This window comes from Nicotiana tomentosiformis, chromosome 5 (genome assembly GCF_000390325.3).
Source record: "Nicotiana tomentosiformis chromosome 5, ASM39032v3, whole genome shotgun sequence".
NCBI lineage: Eukaryota > Viridiplantae > Streptophyta > Magnoliopsida > Solanales > Solanaceae > Nicotiana > Nicotiana tomentosiformis.
In genome coordinates, this window is record NC_090816.1 from 105,454,223 (window position 1) to 105,478,284 (window position 24,062).

Below are 24,062 nucleotides of genomic sequence, written 5' to 3' on the forward strand. Positions count from 1 at the left end.
TGCAGGGTGCTAGAGTGTTTTCTAAGATCGACTTGAGATCGGGGTACCATCAGTTGAAGATTCGGGACTCAAGATATTCTGAAGACTGCCTTCCGTACCAGATATGGTCATTATGAGTTTCTAGTGATGTCCTTCGGCTTGACTATTGCCCCAGCGACATTCATGGATTTGATGAACAGAGTGTTTAGGCCTTATATTGATTCCTTTGTTATTGTCTTCATTGATGACATCTTGATTTACTCACATAGCCTGGGACGAGCAGCATTTGAGAGTGATACTTCAGACATTGCGAGAATAGGAGCTATATGCTAAGTTCTCCAAATGTGAGTTTTGTCTAGAGTCTGTGGCATTCTTGGGACATGTTGTATCAGGGGAGGGTATTAAAGTGGATCCCAAGAAGATTGAGGCAGTTTAGAGTTGGCCTCGTTCCATTTCGGCGACCAAGATCAGGAGTTTCCTGGGGTTGGCAGGTTATTATCGCCGGTTTGTGCAGAGTTTCTCATCCATTGCAGCACCTCTGACTAGATTGACCCAAAAGGGTGCTCCGTTCCGTTGGTCCGATGATTGTGAGGCGAGCATCAGAAGCTCAGGACAGCTTTGACTACAACACTGGTTCTAGTGTTGCCTTCCGGCTCGGGGATGTATACGGTATATTGCGATGCTTCACGTGTTGGCTTGGGTTGTGTATTGATGTAGGAGGGGCGAGTTATTGCATATGCTTCGTGTCAGCTGATGATTCATGAGAAGAATTACCCTGTGCATGATCTAGAGTTACCCGCGATTGTTCATGCTCTTAAGATATGAAGGCGTTATCTGTATAGGGTGTCATGTGAGGTTTATACGGATCATCGCAGCTTACAGCATTTGTTCAAGAAAAAGGATCTCAATTTGAGGAAGCGTAGATGGCTCGAGTTACTGAAGGATTATTACATCACCATTCTTTATCATCCGGGCAAGGCAAATATGGTCCCGAATGCCTTAAGCAGGAAGTCAGAGAGTATGGGTAGCTTGGCATTTATTTCAGCGGAGGAGACGCCACTAGCTTTGGCATTCAGTCCTCAGCTAACAGACTTGTGAGGTTTGATATTTCAAAGCCCAACCGAGTTCTTGCATGTGTTATTGCCCAATCTTCACTATTGGATCAGAACAAGGCTCGACAGTTTGTTGATCCGCACTTGGCAGTCCTCAGGGACACGGTACTATAGGGTGGTGCCAAGGAGGTTTCTATAGGCGAGGATGGTGTTCTGCGACTCCGGGGTCATCTTCATGCTCTTAAGATATGAAGGCGTTATCTGTATGGGGTGTCATGTGAGGTTTATACGGATCATCACAGCTTACAGCATTTGTTCAAGAAAAAGGATCTCAATTTGAGGAAGCGTAGATGGCTCGAGTTACTGAAGGATTATTACATCACCATTCTTTATCATCCGGGCAAGGCAAATGTAGTCCCGAATGCCTTAAGTAGGAAGTCAGAGAGTATGGGTAGCTTGGCATTTATTTCAGCGGAGGAGACGCCACTAGCTTTGGCATTCAGTCCTCAGCTAACAGACTTGTGAGGTTTGATATTTCAAAGCCCAACCGAGTTCTTGCATGTGTTGTTGCCCAATCTTCACTATTGGATCAGATCAAGGCTCGATAGTTAGTTGATCCGCACTTGGCAGTCCTCAGGGAGACGGTACTATAGGGTGGTGCCAAGGAGGTTTCTGTAGGCGAGGATGGTGTTCTGCGACTCCAGGGTCGTTTATGTGTTCCTAATGTCGATAGCTTGAGGGAGAGAATCCTAGAGGAGGCACAAAGTTCTCAGTATTCTATTCATCCAGGTGTTACGAAGATGTATCATGATGTGAGACAACATTATTGGTGGCGGTGGATGAAGAAATACATAGTGGAGTATGTAGCTAGGTGTCTAAATTGCCAGCAGGTCAAGTATGAGCAACAAAGGCCAGGTGGCCTACTTTAGTAGATGATTATACCTGATTGGAAGTGGGATCGCATCGCTATGGACTTTGTAGTTGGATTGCTGCGGACCTTGCGGAAGTTCGATGCAGTTTGGGTCATTGTCGACAGATTGACCAATTCGTCCCACTTCATTCCGGTTATGACTATATATACGTCAGAGAAATTTGTCCAGGTTTATGTAAGGGAGATAGTTCGGTTGCATGGTGTGCCTGTTTCCATCATATCAGATAGAGGCCCTCAGTTCACTTCACATTTCTGGAAAGCCGTCCAGAGTGAGTTGGGGACCCGTGTAGAGCTCAGCACAACATTCCATCCACAGACCGACGGCCAGTCAGAGCGGACAGTTTAGATATTGGAGGACATGCTCAGAACACGTGTGGTTGACTTTGGGGGACAGTGGGATCAGTTCTTGTTATTGGACGAGTTTGCTTACAACAACAGTTATCAATCCAGCATCGAGATGGCTCCATTTGAGGCTTTATATGGTCGGCGATGTCGTTCTCCCTTCGGGTGGTTTGAGCCCGGCGAGGCTAGGTTATATGGTACTAATTTGGTAAAGGATGCCTTGAAAAAGGTAAAGTTGATTCAGGAGCGACTTTGCACAGCACAATTTAGACAGAAGAGTTATGTTGATCAGAAGGCGTGTGATGTATCATTTATGGTAGGTGAGAAGGTTCTCTTGAAAGTCTCGCCGATGAAGGGTATTATGAGATTCGGAAAGAAGGGCAAGTTGAGCCCAAGGTTTATAGGCCCATTTGAGGTGTTGTGGCGAGTTAGGGAGGTTGCTTATGAGCTTGCTTTACCTCCCAGCCTATCAGGGGTTCATCCAGTTTTTCACGTGTCTATGCTCTGAAGGTATTATGCCGACCTGTCATATGTGTTAGACTTCAGCACAATTAAGCTAGATGAGAGCTTGGGTTATGAGGATGAGCCAGTTGTCATTGTTGCTAGACAGGATCGTCAGTTGAGATCCAAGAGGATCTCCATGGTAAAAGTTCAGTAGAGGGACCAACTAGTTGAGGAGGTGACCTGGGAGTCCGAGGAGGACATGCGGAGCAGGTATCCACACTTATTCAGCACTTCAGGTATGAATCTAAACCCGTTCGAGGACAAACGTTTGTTTAAGAGGTGGAGAATGTAACGACCCGACCGGTCGTTTTGCTTTCTAGAACCCCGTTCCCCTAAATAAGACTTCTCGTACTTGCTTTTACTGATTTATGACTTGCGGGGATAGTTGGTTCGGGATTTGGAAGAGTTTGAGTTGAAATCGGAACACTAGGTTCCTTAAGGTTGGCTTAAAAGGACCAGTTTGACTTCGGTCAATATTTCAAGTAAACGACCTTGGAATCGGGATTTGACGGTTCCGATAGGTTTGTATGATGATTTCTGACTTGGGCGTATGTTCGGATCGGGTTTTGGATGACCCGGGAGCATTTCGACGCCTAATAGATAAAGTTGGTTCTTGAAGGTTTTTGAAGTTCTTTAAATTTGGTTTGGAGTAGGTTTTGGTTAAATCGAGGTCCGAATGGAATTCCTAGATCGGGAATAGTTCCGTAATGTCATTTAAGACTTGCACGCAAATCTTGGTGTCAATCCGAGTAGTCTAAGTATGATTCGATGTGTTCGGAGTGATTTAGAAACTTAAAGTTCAAAGTTTGATTCAATTTGGTTTTGCGGTGTGATTCTTGGTTTTGTTGTTGTTTTACGTATTTCGAGAGTTCAAGAGAGTCCGTATTATGTTTATAGACTTGTTAGAGTTGTTGGATGAGGTCCCGAGGGGATCGGGTGCGTTTCGGACTGCCCAGAGTTGAGTTGAAACACACCAGATTTCTGCTTCTGGTTTCCTTCTTCGCGAGCGCGGTCATACCCTCGCATTCGCAATGAAGGATTTGGGGTACTGTGGGCTGGGGAGCTTTTTCCCTTCGCGTTCGCATGCGCAGGACCGCGTTCGCAGAGGTCTGGGTCCTCTAGCCTTCGCATTCGCGTGACCTGGCCCGCATTCGCATAGAAGAGGCTTAACTGGGTGGCCGCTATTCGTTCTTCGCGTTCGCGAAGAAGCCCTCGCGTTCGTGTAGGATAGGCCTAGTAAGCCTCCGCGTTTGCATTGCTCCTGTGGCGTTCGCGATGGGTAAAGTTTCCTGGGCCTAGGCCGTTTGCCTTCGCGATCGCGAGGTCTCTTCCGCGATCGCGATGAAAGCGGACCTGGGCAGAAACTTTTTAAAAATGGGACTTAGGCTATTTTAGCTCATTTCTTCCATTGTTGGGCGATTCTTGGAGCTCTTAGAGAGGGGATTTCACTTAGCACTTTGAGGTAAGTGATTTCTACACAATGGGAGTTAAATACATAGTTTATGGGTAGATTATAATATGTAAATTAGTGAAAATCATGGATTTAGGTGAAAACTTAGGTTTTTGATAAAAATGAGATTTAACCACGAAATTTATTATGGAATTTAGTAAAAATCATATTTTTATATTCCTAAGGTTATGGGTAACAACTTTCTTTAAACATTTTCGGAATCCGAGCATGTGGGCCCGGGGGTGAATTTTAGGAATCTTGCAATTTAGGTTGGGTAATCACTTAAATGGTGGAATTATGAATTTTTTAGCATAGATTGCTTAGTTTATGTAATGTTTGACTAGCTTCGAGTCATTTGGCATCAAATTTGGAGGTTTGAGCGTGTTCTTGAATTGGGAAGTAGGCTTTGAGACGAGGTAAGTCTCCTTTCTAACTCTGTAAGAGGGAATTAACCCCATAGGTGAATTAAATAAATGTTTGTACCAAATTGTGGGGGGCTACGTACGTACGAGGTGACGAGAGTCCGTACGTAGCCACTATTATGCTATTGTCCGGGTAATTTAGGACACGTATTATGCTATACTTGGAATGTTTGTTCCCTTGCTTGCTAATATAATCACTTAGTCATAATAAAAATTGATAAAAGAATTGTATAAGGTTAAATTCACTTACTTGAAGGTTTGTATGAGATACTTGACTGCAAATGAGAAAATTATGTTTTCTTGAAAATAAATTGTTATTTGTGGATCGGGTCGAGCGCCTCGGTAGTAAATAAATGCATCTATGGTTCGCACCATTCGACCCTCCGGCAGTGCACAATTTAAATATTTGAAAATTCTCCATGATTTATACTGCTTAAATACCTTGAAATGTAAGTGGTCAAATGATATGACCGAAATTGAAATTTTAAATTTATGAAAGAAGTACTTATCTCTTCCCTTTATTGAACTGTCAGAATTATTCATGATATCTATACTTGGCATAACACTTTAACTACATTATTATTTGGCCCTAGTAGGTGTCCAGCCGACCCCTCGTCACTACTTCTTCGAGGTTAGGCGGGGATACTTACTAGGTACATATTGTTTATGTACTCATACTACGCTTCTGTACTTAATTGTACAGGATCTGAGGCTGGTGCATCTAGTTACCCGTCTGGCGCGCATACCTGATCTTGGACCGAGACTTCACGGTGAGCTGCCCCTTTTGAACCGTTCAGCAGCATGCCGGAGTTTCTCTTTTGTTCTAATCTGTCTATTCTGTTTTAAACAGTAGGATAATAATCTTTTGTTTATTCTACTAGTTTCCCACACACTTGTGACACCAGATCTTAGCACGTGTTAGTAGACTTTAACTTTGGGGTTGTAATTCAATAGTTATAACATCTTTTAGATGTTTCCGTTTGTTTGCCTTATAATCCCTTATTTATTAAATGCTTCAAATGTAAGTAAAGCTAAATATTGGAATTGCTTAATAAACAAAAAATAGGAAATCACTAAGTTGTTCACTGTTGGCTTGTCCAGCAACGGTGCTGGACGCCATCACGACCTGACATGGAGTTGGGTCGTGACAATATCTAAAACTCAGAAACTTCCAGTTGATTATACTGGAAGTATCTGTGATTCAAATAAGATTAACACATCTAAGTTTTTAAGGTTCCCCTAATGTCTTGAATAAAATGCTAGACTTTTATGATTACATATGTCAAAACTATAAAGTCTGCAGCATATACTACTGGAGATATCTTTAATTCAAAATCAGAAAAAATACTGCATAAAATGGTGTTAGAGTGCTTGATTCAAAACCAGAACAAAACACAAGTATAATACCCTGGAGCTTTCTGAATTAATATGTAAAACTCATAAAATTCCAATGTATTATACTGGAAGTATCTTTCATTCAAACTACTCCAAATAATTATGAATAAAATGGTATAGAACAAAATACCAGTATAAAAAACTACACTTTTCCTAATTTAATATGTAAAACTCAAAATATTCCAGTAGATTATACAGGAAGTATCTGTGATTTAAATCAGAAGAAACATATCTAAATTTTTAAGGTTTCCCTAATGTTGTGAATAAAATGCTAAACGTTTATGATTACATATGTAAAAGATAAAAATTGTGCAACATATAATACTGGAGGGATATTTAATTCAAAACTAGATAAAATAATACATCAAATAGTGCAAAAAGATAGCCCCAATATAATATGCTGGACTTTTCTTAATTAATATAAAAAACTCAGAATCTTTCAGCTTATTATACTGGAAGTATCTGTGATTCAAATAATAGACTGGAGCTTTCTGAATTGATATATAAAACTCATAAAATTCCTAATATCTAATTATTTATGTACATTAAATGCACGATGCATACAAATTTCTTGATTATTGCTTTCGATGGCAAATGGACACCAGATTACAAGTATTTAGATCATAAAACAAAGCTTCTGCTTATAAATGATGGGATTTCATTTGACGAATTCATGAATAAGATTTTTCAAGTTAAGGAGTTCGATAGGAACAAGTTTGAAGCAACAGTATGGCTTAATATAAATCTAGGTACTGGCAAGGGAATACATGTGACAAAAGATGAAGAACTTATTTCCTGTATGATGCTTTTAAGAAACGATCTATACTACAAAGGTTCAAAATTTGTTGTTGATATATCAGAAATACTTTCTGAAAACTTTATTAGAGATCAACAACAAGAAGGTAATGCAATAATGGAGATAGATAATCAACAATTATTGAAGGGAACCACATATGTTCCAGAAGAGCAACTAATGCTGATTTCTGAAATACCAGAAGAGCAAGACATTCCAATTTATGAAATTACAATGGAAAATGAGAGTGTAATTCATGTAGAAGGTCAACACTTAAAAACACTAGACACAATTGAAGGGAGAAAAAGGAAAGCAAAAGGAAAGGCAATTGTCTTCGATCAAAATTTTTGGTAAACGGCACCGGATCCGTATTTTGATGGTCCCAGTGGGTCCATATCAAAATATGGGACCTAGGCGTATGTCCGAAATCGAATTCGGAGGTTCCTAGCTCGAGTAATGAATTTATGAGAAAAACTAAAAGTCTGAAAATCTAAAGTCTTTAAGAATTGATTGAGGTTTGGTATCGTTAGTACCGTGTCCGTATTTTGATTCCGGAGCCCGGTATAGGTCTAATATAATATTTATGACTTATCTGTGAAATTGGGTGAAAAACAGAGTTGGTTTGACGTGATTCGGGCGTCCGGTTGTGAAAATAGAAATTTCAAAGTGTTCTTGAGAATTTCATTTGATTTGGTACTAAATTCATAGTTCTAGGTGTTATTTTGGCGATTTGATCATGCGATCCAGTTCGTATGATGTTTTTATACTTGTGTGCATGTTTGGTTTGGAGCCCCTAGGGCTCGAGTGAGTTTCGGATAGGCTACAGATGTTTTGGACATGGGAAAAATCTAGTTTCTGCAATTTCAGTGCCTCCTGGTTTCCTTCTTCGCGTTCGCGAAGGCACTCTCGCGGACGCGTAGTTGAAACTGGGCTGGCTGAATTTTTCTTCTTCGCGAATGCGGAGTGATGGGGACGTTACACTTCGCGAACGCGACTAGCTCAACGCGAACGCGTAGTGATAGGGACCTGGGGGAGGGGGTCAGTCAATCTTCAACGCGAACGCGAGCAAGGACTCGCGAACGCGAAGGCCAGGGGGGCGTAACCTTCGTGAACGCGATAGGAGTTTCGCGATCGCGTAAGCTTGGCAAGCTTTACTCATCGCGAATGCGACAGTGTCCTTGCGAACGCGCTGAACACTGTCGCCCAGCTATTAAACAATCCCATTACGGGACTTAAGCCATTCCTTCAAATTTTCTAAAGCTAGACGGTCTAAAGGCGATTTTCAAGAGATATCTTATTCCCCAAAGTGTTGGTAAGTGATTCTAATCCACTTTCTTTCAATTACCTATTACATTTCATGAATATTCGACCAAAAATCTAGAGTTTTCATGGTAGAATTGGGGGTTTTGGGTAGAAACTAGGGATTTGGAAAAATGGGGATTTAGACCTCAAATTGAGGTTGGATTCCAAAACCAGTTATATATCCGGGCTCGGAGGTGAATGGGTAAATGAATTTTGGTCCAAACCTCGGGTTTTGACCAAGCGGGCCCGGGGTCGATTTTTGACTTTTTGGGAGAAACTTTGGAAAATCTAAATTCATGCAATGTAATTGATTCATTTAGCAATATTTGATATTATTAAGTCGTTTTTGAATAGATACGAGTTGTTTGGAGGTGGATTCTAGAGGAAAAGCTATGATTGAGTATTGACTGGCCTTCAGAGCGAGGTAAGTATCGTGGTTAACCTTGGCTTGAGGGATTAGGTATTATTCGCTCATTTGCTACGTGTTTGTATGTTGAGTACAACGTATAGGTGAGGTGACGAGTACGTATGCGTTGTTGTCGAGTTATAACATCCGAGTGAGTCTTATTATTGTAATCGTGGTATTCCTTGATCATATTGTTCATGATTAGACTAGCTATTTGTTATGTTGAACAACTCTTATTATTTTTTACGGAAATTGATATTGATTGGGTAATGACTCAAAGTTGAGGTTTGTAACGTGGAATTGTATGTTGAAGTAAGACTTGTTCTTGATATTTCTATCTCCCTGCTGTTATTGTTCAATGTCATGGTGAGGGAGAGTGTTAAAGCACGAAGGGTGATGTCGTGCAACCTTTTGTGAGTGAGTGATAATGCACTAAGGGTGATGTCGTGCCTTGTTATGAGATAGTTAATGCACGAAGGGTGATGCCGTGCCGTTTCTATTATTTCTTATGTTGAGGTTGAGAGTAAAAGCACTAAGGGTGATGCCGTGCACTTTTCTTTACTGTGTTCACTTGTTTCTTTTTGTTAAAGATATATTGATTGATAATGTTCTCATTCCTGTTGTGATTCCTTGCAATGTAATCCCCTCAGTATGTCCCCTTCCCAATATTTCTTCCCTTGCTTCTTTAGTTGTTATTATTGTTGTATATATTGATATATATATATATATATATATATATATATATATATATATATATATATATATATACTGCACAGGTTTATTTGTAGGTGTCTCATCCTAGCCTCGTCACTACTTCGCCGAGGTTAGACTCGACACTTACCAGTACATGGGGTCGGTTGTACTGATACTGCACTCTACACTTTCTGTGCAGATTTTGGTACCGGACTGAGTTGACCCTGAGTCTGGCTGCTGGCTTGATCTGTTGGAGACCCAAGGTGGTCCTGTTGGCATCCGCAGGCCCTGGCGTCCCCTTCTATGCGTTTCATTTACTGTTTCATTTATATCGAAAACAGTTGTATTTCCTTCAGATATTTACTTGTAGTGAAATCTTAGAAGTTTGTGAATTATGACTCCAGATCCGGGTAGTAGAATATATATTGAGATTGTTATAAACTTGCGCTTTCATGTTAACTCGTTATAGCTTATTTACTATGAATTATTGAAATGTATAAGAGTTTGGCTTAATAATCTCCATCGTTGCCGTGCCTAGCAATTGAAATATTAGGCGCCATCATGGTCCTGACAGTGGGAATTTCGGGCCGTGACGAGTTGGTATCAGAGCACTAGGTTGTTTAGGTCTCACGATTCACGAGCTATCTTAGTAGAGTTTGGAGGATCAGTACGGAGACGTCTGTGCTTATCTTTCAGAGGCTATGAATTTAGGAACAAATTTCACTTCTATTCTTCTCTGTCATTCGATTTTGTTTTCTCAACATTGATTAAACTCTTCTACTCTTATTCTCCCACAGATGGAGAGAACACGTACCGCTTCCTCAGCTGAACAACAGCCAGAGCCCCTAGTGGCTGCTCCTAGGAGGGGCAGGGGTCGAGGACGTGCCAGAGGCTGAGGCAGGGGCAGCGCTCAACCCAGAGCTCGAGCAGCAGTACCAGCAGTGGAACCTCAGGTAGAGTTGGGCGAGGAGGTTCCAGCCCAGACTGTTCCTGCCGGACCAGCTCAGGTTCCGGAGGGGTTCCTTGCCACCCTAGTACTTCAGGATGCTATGGTCCGTTTGGTGGGCCTTATGGAGAGTGTGGCCCAGACTGGCGCATTTCCCATGGCACCAGCCATCTCTCAGGCTGGAGGAGGAGCCCAGACTCCCACTACTCCTGCTCCGGAGCAGAAACCTCCCCAGTATCATGCTCCAGCAGCTCAGCCAATCAGAGTAGTTCAGCCGGTTGTTGCGGCACAAGCCGAAGATGGGTCAGCTATGTCTTCTGAGGCTTTATGGAGATTGGACAAGTTCACCAAGTTCTTTCGAGTTCACTTTAGTGGTTCTCCTTCATAGGATCCCCAGGAGTATATCGATAACTTTCACGAGGTTCTACGAAACATGGGTATAGTGGAGACCAATGGGGTCGATTTTGCTGCATTTCAGATGAATGGTTCTGCCAAGAAATGGCGGAGAGATTATTTGTTGACCAGACCAGCTGGGTCGCCTGCTATTTTTTGGGACCAATTTTCTCAGCTCTTCCTAGAGAAGTTTCTCCCTATCATATTGAGAGAGGAGCATTGCCTCCACTCCGAGCATCTACAGTAGGGCAGTATGACTGTTACTAAGTATGAGACCCGTTTTGTGGATTTGGCCCATCATGCTCTTATTCTACTTCCTACCGAGAGAGAAAGGGTGAAATGGTTTATTGATGGACTTACTCAGCCTATCGGATTGCAGATGGCTAAGGAGACTGGGAGTGAGATTTCTTTTCAAGCGGTTGCCAATGTTCCCAGGCGAGTCGAGATGCTTTTAGCTTAGTGGAGTGGTCAGGGGTCGGATAAGAGGCCTCGTCACTCCGGTGGATTCCTTGGAGCCTCATCTAGAGACCGGGGTACTTATGAAAGAGGCCATCCTCCCAGGCCATTTCATTCAGCACTCTAGGCATCCCACGGTGCCTTAGGTAGTCGTGGCCCTCAGATGCATTATTCCGACCAGCTAGCCTACAGTGCACCACCAGCCCCTATTAGTGCACTTCCGCTCCAGAGTTTTCTGGGGGTTACTCAGGTCAACAGGGTCAGTTTCATGGCCAGCAGTCACAACAACCGAGGTCTTGTTATACTTATGGTGATCCGAGGCACATTGCTAGATTTTGCCCTCAGACATCGGGCAGCTCACAACATCAGGGTTATCGTGTCATGGTTTCGGCACCAGTTGTTGCACCACCTGCTCAGCCAGCCAGAGGCAGGGATCAGGCAGCTAGAGGTAGAGGCCAGACTGTTAGAGGTGGGGGTCAGGCCGTTAGAGGTGGAGACCAGCCAGCTAGAGGACTTCATAGGGATGTAGTTCAGCATGGTGGGGCCCAGCCCCGGTGTTATGCTTTTCCAGCTAGGCCTAAGGATGAGTTATCTGACACCGTTATTACAGGTACTGTTTAAGTTTGCAGTAGGGATGCTTCAGTTCTATTTGATCCGGGATCCACTTACTCCTATGTGCCATCCTATTTTGCTTCCTATTTAGTCGTGCCTCGTGATTCTTTGAGTGCTCTTGTGTATGTGTCCACATCAGTGGGAGATGCTATTGTTGTAGATCATGTTTAATGTTCGTATGTGGTCACCATTGGGAGCCTTGAGACTCATGTAGATCTTCTACTTCTCGATATGGTTGATTTCGATGTCATTCTGGGTATGGATTGGCTATCACCTTATCATGCTATATTAGATTGTCACGCCAAGACGGTAACCTTAGCCTTGCCGAGGTTGCCACGATTAGAGTGGAGAGGGACTCCTGGCCATTCCACCAACAGGGTTATCTCTTATGTAAAGGCTCGGCATATGGTCGAGAAGGGGTGTCTAGCTTATTTGGCTTATGTATGTGATTCTAGTGGGGAGGTTACTTCCATGGATTCAGTGCCGGTTGTTCGTGAGTTTCCAAAGGTGTTTCCTGTAGATCTGCCGGGGATGCCACCCGACAGGGATATTGATTTCTGCATTGATTTGGCTCCGAGCACTCAGCCCATTTCCATTCTGCCATACCGCATGGCCCCGCCAGAGTTGAAAGAATTAAAGGAATAGTTGCAAGATTTGCTTGATAAGGGCTTCATTAGACCTAGTGTCTCGCCCTAGGGTGCACCTGTGTTGTTTGTGAAGAAGAAAGATGGATTGATAAGGATGTGTATAGATTATCGGCAGTTGAACAAAGTCACCATCAAGAACAAGTATCCATTGCCGAGGATTGATGATTTATTTGATCAGCTTCAGGGTGCCAAGGTGTTTTTGAAGATTGTTTTGCGATCTGGCTACCATCAGTTGAGGATTAGGGCATCCGATGTCCCTAAGATAACTTTTCAGACTCGGTATAGGCATTATGAGTTTCTGGTCATGCCATTTGGGCTAACAAATGCCCCAGCAGCATTCATGGATTTGATGAACCGGGTGTTCAAGCCCTACTTGGATTCCTTTGTGATTGTGTTTATTGATGATATCTTGATCTACTCCTGTGGCCGAGAGAAGCATGCACAACATCTTTGGATCGTTCTTCAGACTCTGAGAGACAACCAGTTATATCTCAAAATGCGAGTTTTGGTTGAGTTCAGTTGCTTTCTTGGGTCACGTTGTATCAGTAGAGGGTATTCAGGTGGATCCTAAGAAGATTGAGGTAGTTCAGAAGTGGCCTAGACCCATATTAGCTATAGAGATCCGTAGTTTCTTGGGATTGGTGGGTTATTACCATCGGTTTGTTAAGGAGTTCTCATATATAACAGCGATGTTGACCAGGTTGACCCAGAAGGGTGCCCCGTTCAGATGGTCGGACGAGTGTGAGGCGAGTTATCAAAAGCTCAAGATTGATTTAACTACGACACCGGTATCGGTGTTATCCTCAGGTTCAGTATTTTATATAGTATATTGTGACGTATCTCGTATTGGTCTGGGTGCGGTATTGATGCAGGGTGGCAAGGTTAATGCATATGCATCGCGACAGCTGAAGGTTCACGAGAAGAATTACCCTGTCCATGACTTAGAGTTGGCAACCATTGTTCATGCGCTGAAGATTTGGAGGCACTATCATTATGGCGTGTCATATGAGCTTTTCACGGACCATCGGAGTTTATAGTACTTGTTCAAACAAAATGAGCTCAATTTAAGGAACAGAAGGTAGTTAGAGCTATTGAAAGATTATGATATCACCATCTTGTATCATCCCAGGAAGGCCAACGTGGTGGCCGATGCCTTAAGTATGAAGTTAGTGAGTATGGGCAGCCTTGCGTATATTTCAGTCGGTGAGAGACCGCTTGCACTAGATGTTCAGGCTTTGGCCAATCAGTTCGTGAGGTTGGATGTTTCTGAGCCCAGTCGTGTTCTAGCTTGTACCGTTTCTTGGTCTTTATTGTTTGAGCGCATCAGGGGGCAGCAGTATGATGACCCTCATTTGCTTGTCCTTAGGGACACGGTGCGGCACGGTGATGCCAAGCACGTTACGGTTGGAGATGATGGAGTTTTGAGGATGCAGGGTCATGTTTGTGTACCTAATGTGGATGGACGTCGTGAGTTGATTCTAGAGGAGGCCCATAGTTCCCGGTATTCTATTCATCCGGGAGCCACCAAGATGTATCAGGATTTGTGGTAGCATTATTGGTGGAGGAGGGTGAAGAAGGATATTGTTGTATATGTAGCTCAGTGTCTAAATTGTCAGTAAGTCAAGTACGAGCATCAGAGACCTGGTGGTTTGCTTCAGAAGATAGAGATTCCTGAGTGAAAGTGGAGTGTATCACTATGGATTTCATTGTTGGACTCCCACGGACTTATAGGAAGTTCGATGTCATTTGGGTCATTATGGATAGGCTGTTTCTATGGCAGTTACCTATTTCTCGGAGGGGTTGGCAGAGATTTACATCTGCGAGATTGTCCTTCTTCATGGTGTGCCCGTGTCCAACATTTCTGATCAAGGTATGCAGTTCACCTCGCACTTCTAGAGGGCAGTACAGTGTGAGTAGGGCACGCGGGTTGAGTTGAGCACAACGTTCCATCCTCAGATAGACGGACAGTCAGAGCGCACTATTCAGATATTAGAAGATATGCTTCGCAACTGTGTTATAGACTTTGGAGGTTCTTGGGATCAGTTCTTGCCCCTTGCAGAGTTTGCCTACAATAACTGCTACCAGTCGAGCATTCAGATGGCTTCCTATGAGGCACTATATGGTAGACGGTATCGATCGCTGGTTGGATGGTTTGAGCCGGGGGAGGCTCGGTTATTGGGTACAGATTTGGTACAGGATTACTTGGATAAGGTCAAGATTATTCATGATCGACTTTGCACAGCTCAGTCCAGGTAGAAGAGTTATACTGACCGCAGAGTTCGTGATGTTGCATTCATGGTTGAGCAGAGAGTGTTACTCCGGGTGTCACCCATGAATGGTGTAATGAGGTTTAGAAAGAAGGAAAAGTTGAGCCCTAGGTATATCAGGCCATTTGAGATTCTGGAGAGAGTGGGAGAGGTGGCTTACAGGCTTACGTTTCCACCTAGTTTAGCAGTTATTCATCCGGTATTCCAGATGTCCATGCTTTGAAAGTATCACAACGATCCGTCCCATGTGTTAGATTTCAGCTCTTTCCAGTTGAACAAGGATTTGACTTACGAGGAGGAGCCGTGGCTATTCTAGCCCGGCAAGTTCGCCAGTTGAGATCAAAGAGTTATCCTTCAGTTCGAGTGCAATGGAGAGGTCAGCCCGTCGAGGCAGCTACTTGGGAGTTCGAGTCAGATACGGAGTAGATATCCACATCTTTTATCCAGCCCAGGAACTTTTCTATGTCCGTTCGAACACGAACGGTTGTTTTGGAGGTGGAGAATGTGATGACCCGATATGTCATCTTCTATTTTAGAACCTAGTTCTCTTATCCAAAGCCTTAAAAAATCATTATTTAGCCTTCCTCATTTTGCGTGCACAGTCTGGGCGTCCTTTCTCGATTTGACGGTCCCGGTGGATCCGTATCAAAATATGGGACCTAGACGTATGTCTGGAATCGAATTCAGAGGTTCCTAGCTCGAGTTATGAATTTTTGAGAAAAATTAAAAGTCTGAAAATCTAAAGTCTTTAAGAATTGATTGAGGTTTGGAATTATTAGTATCAGGTCCGTATTTTAGTTCCGGAGCCCGGCAGAGGTCCAATATAATATTTATGACTTATCTGTGAAATTTGGTCAGAAACAGAGTTGGTTTGACGTGATTCGGACGTCCGGTTGTGAAAATAGAAATTTTAAAGTGTTATTGAGAATTTAATTTGATTTGGTGCTAAATTCATCGTTCTAGGTTTTATTTTGGCAATTTGATCGCGCGAACAAGTCCGTATGATATTTTTAGACTTGTGTGCATGTTTGGTTTGGAGCCCCGAGGGCTCGGTGAGTTTCGGATAGGCTAGGGGATGTTTTGGACTTGGGAAAAATCTGGTTTCTGCAGTTTCAGTGCCTCATGGTTTCCTTCTTTACGTTCGTGAAGGCACTCTCGCAAACGCATAGTAGAAACTGGGCTGGCTGAATTTTTCTTCTTCGCGAACGCAAAGGCTGGGTGGCGAACGCGGAGCGATGGGGACGTTACCCTTCGCGAACGCGACCAGGTCAACGCGAACGCGTAGTGATAGGTAACTGGGGGAGTGGGTCAGTCACTCTTCATTGCATATGCGAGCAAGGACTCGCGAACGCGAAGGCCAGGGGGCGTAACCTTCGTGAACGCGATAGGAGTTTCGCAATCGCGTAAGCTTGGCAAGCACTGCTCTTCGCGAACGCGACAGTGTCCTCGCGAACGCGATGAACACAGTCGCCTAGCTATTAAACAGTCCCATTACAGGACTTAAGCCATTCCTTCAAATTGTCAAAAGCTAGACGGTCTAGAGGCAATTTTTAAGAGACATTTTCTTCCCCAAAGTGTTGGTAAGTGATTCCAAACCACTTTCTTTCAATTACCCATTACATTTCATGAATTTTCAACCAAAAATCTAGAGTTTTCATGGTAGAATTGGGGGTTTTGGGTAGAAACTAGGGAATTGGAAAAATTGGGATTTAGACCTCAAATTGAGGTCGGATTCCAAAACCAGATCTTAGCACGTGTTAGTAGACTTTAACTTTGGGGTTGTAATTCAATAGTTATAACTGCTTTTAGATGTTTCCGTTTGTTTGCCTTATAAATCCATTATTTATCAAATGCTTTAAATGTAAGTAAAGCTAAATGTTGGAATTGCTTAATAAACAAAAAATAGGAAATTACTAAGTTGTTCACTGTTGGCTTGTCCAGCAACGGTGTTGGACGCCATCACGACCTGACATGGAGTTGGGTCGTGACAATATCTAAAACTCAGAAACTTCCAGTTGATTATACTGGAAGTATCTGTGATTCAAATAAGAATAACAAATCTAAGTTTTAAGGTTCCCCTAATGTCTTGAATAAAATGCTAGACTTTTATGATTACATATGTCAAAACTATAAAGTCTGCAGCATATACTACTGGAGGTATCTTTAATTCAAAATTAGAAAAAATACTGCATAAAATGGTGTTAGAGTACTTGATTCAAAACCAGAACAAAACACAAGTATAATACCCTGGAGATTTCTGAATTAATATGTAAAACTCATAAAATTCCAATGTATTATACTGGAAGTATCTTTCATTCAAACTACTACAAAAAATTATGAATAAATTGGTATAGAACAAAACACTAGTATAAAAAACTACACTTTTCCTAATTTAATATGTAAAACTTAAAATATTCCAGTAGATTATACTGGAAGTATCTGTGATTCAAATCAGAAGAAACACATCTAAATTTTTAAGGTTTCCCTAATGTTGTGAATAAAATGCTAAACGTTTATGATTACATATGTAAAAGATACAAATTGTGCAGCATATAATACTGGAGGGATATTTAATTCAAAACTAGATAAAATAATACATCAAATGGTGCAAAAAGATAGCCCCGATATAATATGCTGGACTTTTCTTAATTAATATCAAAAACTCAGAATCTTCCAGCTTATTATACTGGAAGTATCTGTGATTCAAATAATAGACTGGAGCTTTCTGAATTGATATATAAAACTCATAAAATTCCTAATATCTAATTATTTATGTACATTAAATGCAGGATGCATGCAAATTTCTTGATTATTGCTTTTGATGGCAAATGGACACCAGATTACAAGTATATAAATCATAAAACAAAGCTTCTGCTTATAAATGATGGGATTTCATTTGACGAATTCATGAATAAGATTTTTCAAGTTAAGGAGCTCGATCGGAACAAGTTTGAATCAACGGTATGGCTTAATATAAATCTAGGTACTGGCAAGGGAATACATGTGACAAAAGATAAAGAACTTATTTTCTGTATGATGCTTTTAAGAAACGATTCATACTACAAAGGTTCAAAATTTGTTGTTGATATATCAGAAATACTTTCTGAAAACTTTATTAGAGATCAACAACAAGAAGGTAATGCAATAATGGAGATTGATAATCAACAATTATTGAAGGGAACCACATATGTTCCAGAAGAGCAACTGATGCAAATTTCTGAAATACCAGAAGAGCAAGACATTCCAATTTATGAAATTACAATGGAAAATGATAGTGTAATTCATGTAGAAGGTCAACACTTTAAAACACTAGACACAATTGAAGGGAGAAAAAGGAAAGCAAAAGGAAAGGCAATTGACTACGATCAAACTTTTTGGTAAACGGGCCTGGATCCGTATTTTTGATGATCCCAGTGGGTCCGTATCAAAATATGGGACCTAGGCGTATGCCCGAAATCGAATTTGGAGGTTTCTAGCTCTAGTAATGAATTTATGAGGAAAATTAAAAGTCTGAAAATCTAAAGTCTTTAAGAATTGATTGAGGTTTGGCATTGTTAGTACTGGGTCCATATTTTGATTCTGAAACTCGGTATAGGTCCAATATAATATTTATGACTGTGAAATTGGGTGAGAAACGGAGTTGGTTTGACGTGATTCGGGCGTCCGATTGTGAAAATAGAAATTTCAAAGTGTTCTTGAGAATTTCATTTGATTTGGTGCTAAATTCATAGTTCTAGGTGTTATTTTGACGATTTGATCATGCGAGGAAGTTCGTATCATGTTTTAAGACTTGTGTGCATGTTTGGTTTGGAGCCCCTAGGGCACGGGTGAGTTTCAGATAAGCTACGGATGTTTTGGACTTGGGAAAAATCTAGTTTCTGCAGTTTCAGTGCCTCCTGGTTTCCTTCTTTGCGTTCGCGAAGGCACTCTTGCGGACGCGTAGTTGAAACCGGGCTAGTTGAATTTTTCTTCTTCGCGAACGCGAAGGCTGGGTCACGAATGCGGAGCGATGGGGACGTTACACTTCGCGAACATGACCAGCTCAACGCGAACGCGTAGTGATAGGGACCTGGGGGAAGGGGTCAGTCAATCTTCATCGCGAACGCGAGCAAGGACTCGTGAATGTGAATGGCCAGGGGGCGTAACCTTTGCGAACGCGATAGGAGTTTCGCGATCGCGTAAGCTTGGCAAGCTCTACTCATCGCGAATGCGACAGTGTCCTCGCGAACGCACTGAACACTGTCGCCCAGCTAATAAACAGTCCCATTACGGGACTTAAGCCATTCCTTCAAATTTTCTAAAGCTAGACGGTCTAGAGGAAATTTTCAAGAGATATCTTATTCCCCAAAGTGTTGGTAAGTGATTCTAATCCACTTTCTTTCAATTACCTATTACATTTCATGAATTTTCGACCAAAAATCTAGAGTTTTCATGGTAGAATTGGGGGTTTTGGGTAGAAACTAGGGATTTGGAAAAATGGGAATTTAGACCTCAAATTGAGGTCGGATTCCAAAACCAGTTATAATAAATACGGACTCGGGGGTGAATGGGCAAATAAATTTTGGTCCAAACCTCGGGTTTTGACCAAGCGGACCCGGGGTCAATTTTTGACTTTTTGGTAGAAACTTTGGAAAATCTAAATTCATGCAATGTAATTGATTCCTTTAGCAATATTTGATATTATTAAGTCGTTTTTGAATAGATACGAGTTGTTTTGAGGTGGATTCTATAGGAAAAGCTGTGATTGAGTATTGAGTGGCCTTCAGAGCGAGGTAAGTGTCGTGGTTAACCTTGGCTTGAGGGATTAGGTATTATTCGCTTATTTGCTACGTATTTGTATGTTGAGTACAACGTATAGGTGAGGTGACGAGTAGGTATGCGTTGTTGTCGAGTTATAACATGCGAGGGAGTCTTATTATTGTAATCATGGTATTCCTCGATCATATTGTTCATGATTAGACTAGCTATTCGTTATGTTGAACAACACTTATTATGTTTTACGGAAATTGATATTGATTGGGTAATGACTCAAAGTTGAGGTTTGTAACGTGGAATTGTATGTTGAAGTAAGACTTGTTCTTGATATTTCTATCTCCCTGTTGTTACTGTTCAATGTCATGGTGAGGGAGAGTGTTAAAGCACGAAGGGTGATGCCGTGCAACCTTTTGTGAGTGAGTGATAATGCACGAAGGGTGATGCCGTGCCTTGTTATGAGAGAGTTAATGCATGAAGGGTGATGCCGTGCCGTTTCTATTGTTTCATATGTTGAGGTTGACAGTAAAAGCACTATGGGTGATGTCGTGTACTTTCCTTTACTGTGTTCACTTGTTTCTTTCTGTTAAAGATATGTCGATTGATAATATTCTCATTCCTGTTGTGATTCCTTGCAATGTACTCCCCTCAGTATGTCCCCTTCCCAATATTTCTTGCCTTGCTTCTTTAGTTGTTGTTATTGTTGTATAAATTGATATATATATTGCACAGGTTTATTTGTAGGTGTCTCATCCTAGCCTCGTCACTACTTCGCCGAGGTTAGACTCGACACTTACCAGTACATGGGGTCGGTTGTACTAATACTGCACTCTGCACTTTCTGTGCAGATTTTGGTACCGGACCGAGTTGACCCTGAGTCTAGCTGCTGGCTTGATCTGTTGGAAACCCAAGGTAGTCATGTTGGCATCCACAGGCCCTGGCGTCCCCTTCTATGCATTTCATTTACTATTTCATTTATATCGAAAACAGTTGTATTTCCTTCAGATATTTACTTGTAGTGAAATCTTAGAAGTTTGTGAATTTTGACTCCAAATCCGGGTAGTAGAATATATATTGAGGTTGTTATAAACTTGCGCTTTCATGTTAACTTGTTATAGCTTATTTACTATGAATTATTGAAATGTATAAGAGTTTGGCTTAATAATCTCCATCGTTGCCTTGCCTAGCAATTTAAATGTTAGGCGCCATCACGGTCCTGACAGTGGGAATTTCGGGCCGTGACGAGTTGGTATCAGAGCACTAGGTTGCATAGGTCTCACGATTCACGAGCTATCTTAGTAGAGTTTGGAGGATCAGTACGGAGACGTCTGTGCTTATCTTTCAGAGGCTATAAATTTAGGAACAAATTTCACTTCTATTCTTCTCTGTCGTGCGATTTTGTTTTCTCAATACTGATTGAACTCTTCTACTCTTATTCTCTGGCAGATGGAGAGAACACGTACCGCTTCCTCAGCTGAACAACAGCCACAGCCCCCAGTGGCTGCTCCTAGGAGGGGCAGGGGTCGAGGACGTGCCAGAGGCTGAGGCAGGGGCAGCGCTCAGCCTAGAGCTCGAGCAACAGTACTAGCAGTGGAACCTCAGGTAGAGTTGGGCGAGGAGGTTCCAGCCCAGACTGTTCCTGCCAAACCAGCTCAGGTTCCGGAGGGGTTCCTTGCCTCCCTAGTACTTCAGGATACTATGGTCCATTTGGTGGGCCTTATGGAGAGTGTGGCCCAGACTAGCGCATTTCCCATGGCACCAACCATCTCTCAGGCTGGAGGAGGAGCCCAGACTCCTACTACTCCTGCTCCGGAGCAGATACCTCCCCAGTATCAGGCTCCAGCAGCTCAGCCAGTCAGAGTAGTTCAGTCGGTTATTGCGGCACAAGCCGAAGATGGGTCAGCTATGTCTTCTGAGGCTTTATGGAGATTGGACAAGTTCACCAAGCTCTTTCCAATTCACTTCAGTGGTGCTCCTTCAGAGGACCCCCAGGAGTATCTCGATAGCTGTCATGAGGTTCTTCGGAACATGGGTATAGTGGAGACCAATGGGGTCGATTTTGCTGCATTTCAGATGAATGGTTCTGCCAAGAAATGGTGGAGAGATTATTTGTTGACCAGACCAGCTGGGTCGCCTGCACTTACTTGGGACCAATTTTCTCAACTCTTCCTAGCGAAGTTTCTCCCTATCATATTGAGAGAGGAGCATAGCCTCCACTTCGAGCTTCTACAGCAGGGCAGTATGACTGTTACTAAGTATGAGACTCGTTTTGTGGATTTGGCCCATCATGCTCTTATTCTACTTCCTACCGAGAGAGAAAGGGTGAGGTGGTTTATTGATGGACTTGCTCAGCCTATCGGATTGCAGATGGCTAAGGAGACTGGGAATGAGATTTCTTTTCAGGCGGCTGCCAATGTTCCCAGGCGAGTCGGGATGCTTTTAGCTCAGGGGAGTGGTCAGGGGTCGGATAAGAGGCCTTGTCACTCCAGTGGATTCAGTGGAGCCTCATCTCGAGGTCGGGGTACTTATGGCAGAGGCCATCCTCCCAGGCCATTTCATTCAGCACTCCAGGCATCCCACGGTGCCTTAGGTAGTCGTGGCCCTCAGATGCATTATTCCGACCAGCTAGCCTACAGTGCACCAACGGCCCCTATTAGTGCACTTCCGATCCAGTGTTTTCTGGGGGGTTACTCAGGTTGACAGGGTCAGTTTCACGGCCAGCAGTCACATCAACCGAGGTCTTGTTATACTTGTGGTGATCCGAGGCACATTGCTAGATTTTGGCCTCAGACATCGGGCAGCTCACATCATCAGGGTTATCGTGCCATGGTTCTGGCACCAGTTGTTGCACCACATGCTCAGCCATCTAGAGACAAGGTTCTGGCAGCTAGAGGTAGAGGCCAGACTGTTAGAGGTGGGGGTCAGGCCGTTAGAGCTGGAGACCAGCCAGCTAGAGTCCGTCATAGGGATGTAGTTAAGGATGGTGAGGCCCAGCCCCGGTATTATGCTTTTCCAGCCAGGCCTAAGGATGAGTCATCTGACACCGTTATTACAGGTACTGTTTCAGTTTGCAGTAGGTATGCTTCAGTTCTATTTGATCCGGGATCCACTTACTCCTATGTGTCATCCTATTTTGCTTCCTATTTAGTCGTGCCTCGTGATTCACTTGAGTGCTCCTGTGTATGTGTCCACACCAGTGGGAGATGCTATTGTTGTAGAACGTGTTTAACGTTCGTGTGTGGTCACCATTGGGAGCTTTGAGACTCGTGTAGATCTTTTACTTCGCGATATGGTTGATTTTAATGTCATTCTAGGTATGGATTGGCTATCACCTTATCATGCTATATTAGATTGTCACGCCAAGATGGTAACCTTAGCCTTGCCGAGGTTGCCTCGATTAGAGTGGAGAGGGACTCTTGGCCATTCCACCAGCAGGGTTATCTCTTATGTGAAGGCTCGGCATATGGTCGAGAAGGGTGTCTAGCTTATTTGGCTTATGTATGTGATTCTAGTGGGGAGGTTCCTTCCATGGATTTAGTGCCGGTAGTTCGTGAGTTTCGGGAGGTGTTTCCTACAGATCTGCCGGGTATGCCACCCAATAGGGATATTGATTTCTGCATTGATTTGGCTCCGGGCACTCAGCCCATTTCCATTCCACCATACCGCATGGCCCCGCCAGAGTTGAAAGAATTAAAGGAAAAGTTGCAAGATCTGCTTGATAAGGGCTTCATTAGACCTAGTGTCTCGCTCGAGGGTGCACCTGTGTTGTTTGTGAAGAAGAAAGATGGATCGATGAGGATGTGTATGGATTATCGGCAGTTGAAGAAAGTCACCATCAAGAACAAGTATCCATTGCCGAGGATTGATGATTTATTTGATCAGCTTCAGGGTGCCAAGGTGTTTATGAAGATTGATTTGCGATCTGGCTACCATCAGTTGAGGATTAGGGCATCTGATGTCCCTAAGACAACTTTTCGGACTCGGTATACGCATTACGAGTTTCTGGTGATGCCATTTGGGCTAACAAATGCCCCAGCCACATTCATGGATTTGATGAACCGGGTGTTCAAGCCGTACTTGGATTCCTTTATGATTGTGTTTATTGATGATATCTTGATCTACTCCCGCAGCCGAGAGGAGCATGCGCAACATCTTTGGATCATTCTTCAGACTCTGAGAGACAACCAGTTATATCTCAAAATGCGAGTTTTGGTTGAGTTCAGTTGCTTTCTTGGGTCATGTTGTATCAGCAGAGGGTATTCAGGTGGATCCTAAGAAGATTGATGTAGTTCAGAAATGGCCTAGACCCATATCAGCTATAGAGATCCGTAGTTTCTTTCGATTGGCGGGTTATTACTGTCAGTTTGTTAAGGGGTTCTCATTTATAACAGCGCTGTTGACCAGGTTGACCTAGAAGGGTGCCCCGTTCAGATGGTCGGACGAGTGTGAGGCGAGCTATCAGAAGCTCAAGATTGATTTGACTACGACACCGGTATCGGTGTTACCCTCAGGTTCAGTATCTTATATAGTATATTGTGACGTATCTCGTATTGGTCTGGGTGCGGTATTGATGCAGGGTGGCAAGGTTAATGCATATGAATTACAACAGCTGAAGGTTCACGAGAAGAATTACCCTGTCCATGACTTACAGTTGGCTACCATTGTTCATGCGCTGAAGATTTGGAGGCACTATCATTATGGCATGTCATATGAGGTTTTC

General features: G+C 42.9%; 1 protein-coding gene across 1 annotated transcript; it reads left to right on the top strand.

Moving 5' to 3' along the window:
• Positions 1-21,370: 21,370 nt before the first annotated feature.
• On the top strand, positions 21,371-22,042 carry LOC138892937 (uncharacterized). The gene has a single exon (XM_070176696.1). It carries the CDS (start codon positions 21,371-21,373, stop codon positions 22,040-22,042), a length of 672 nt encoding a protein of 223 aa, XP_070032797.1.
• The last annotated feature ends 2,020 nt before the right edge of the window (positions 22,043-24,062 follow it).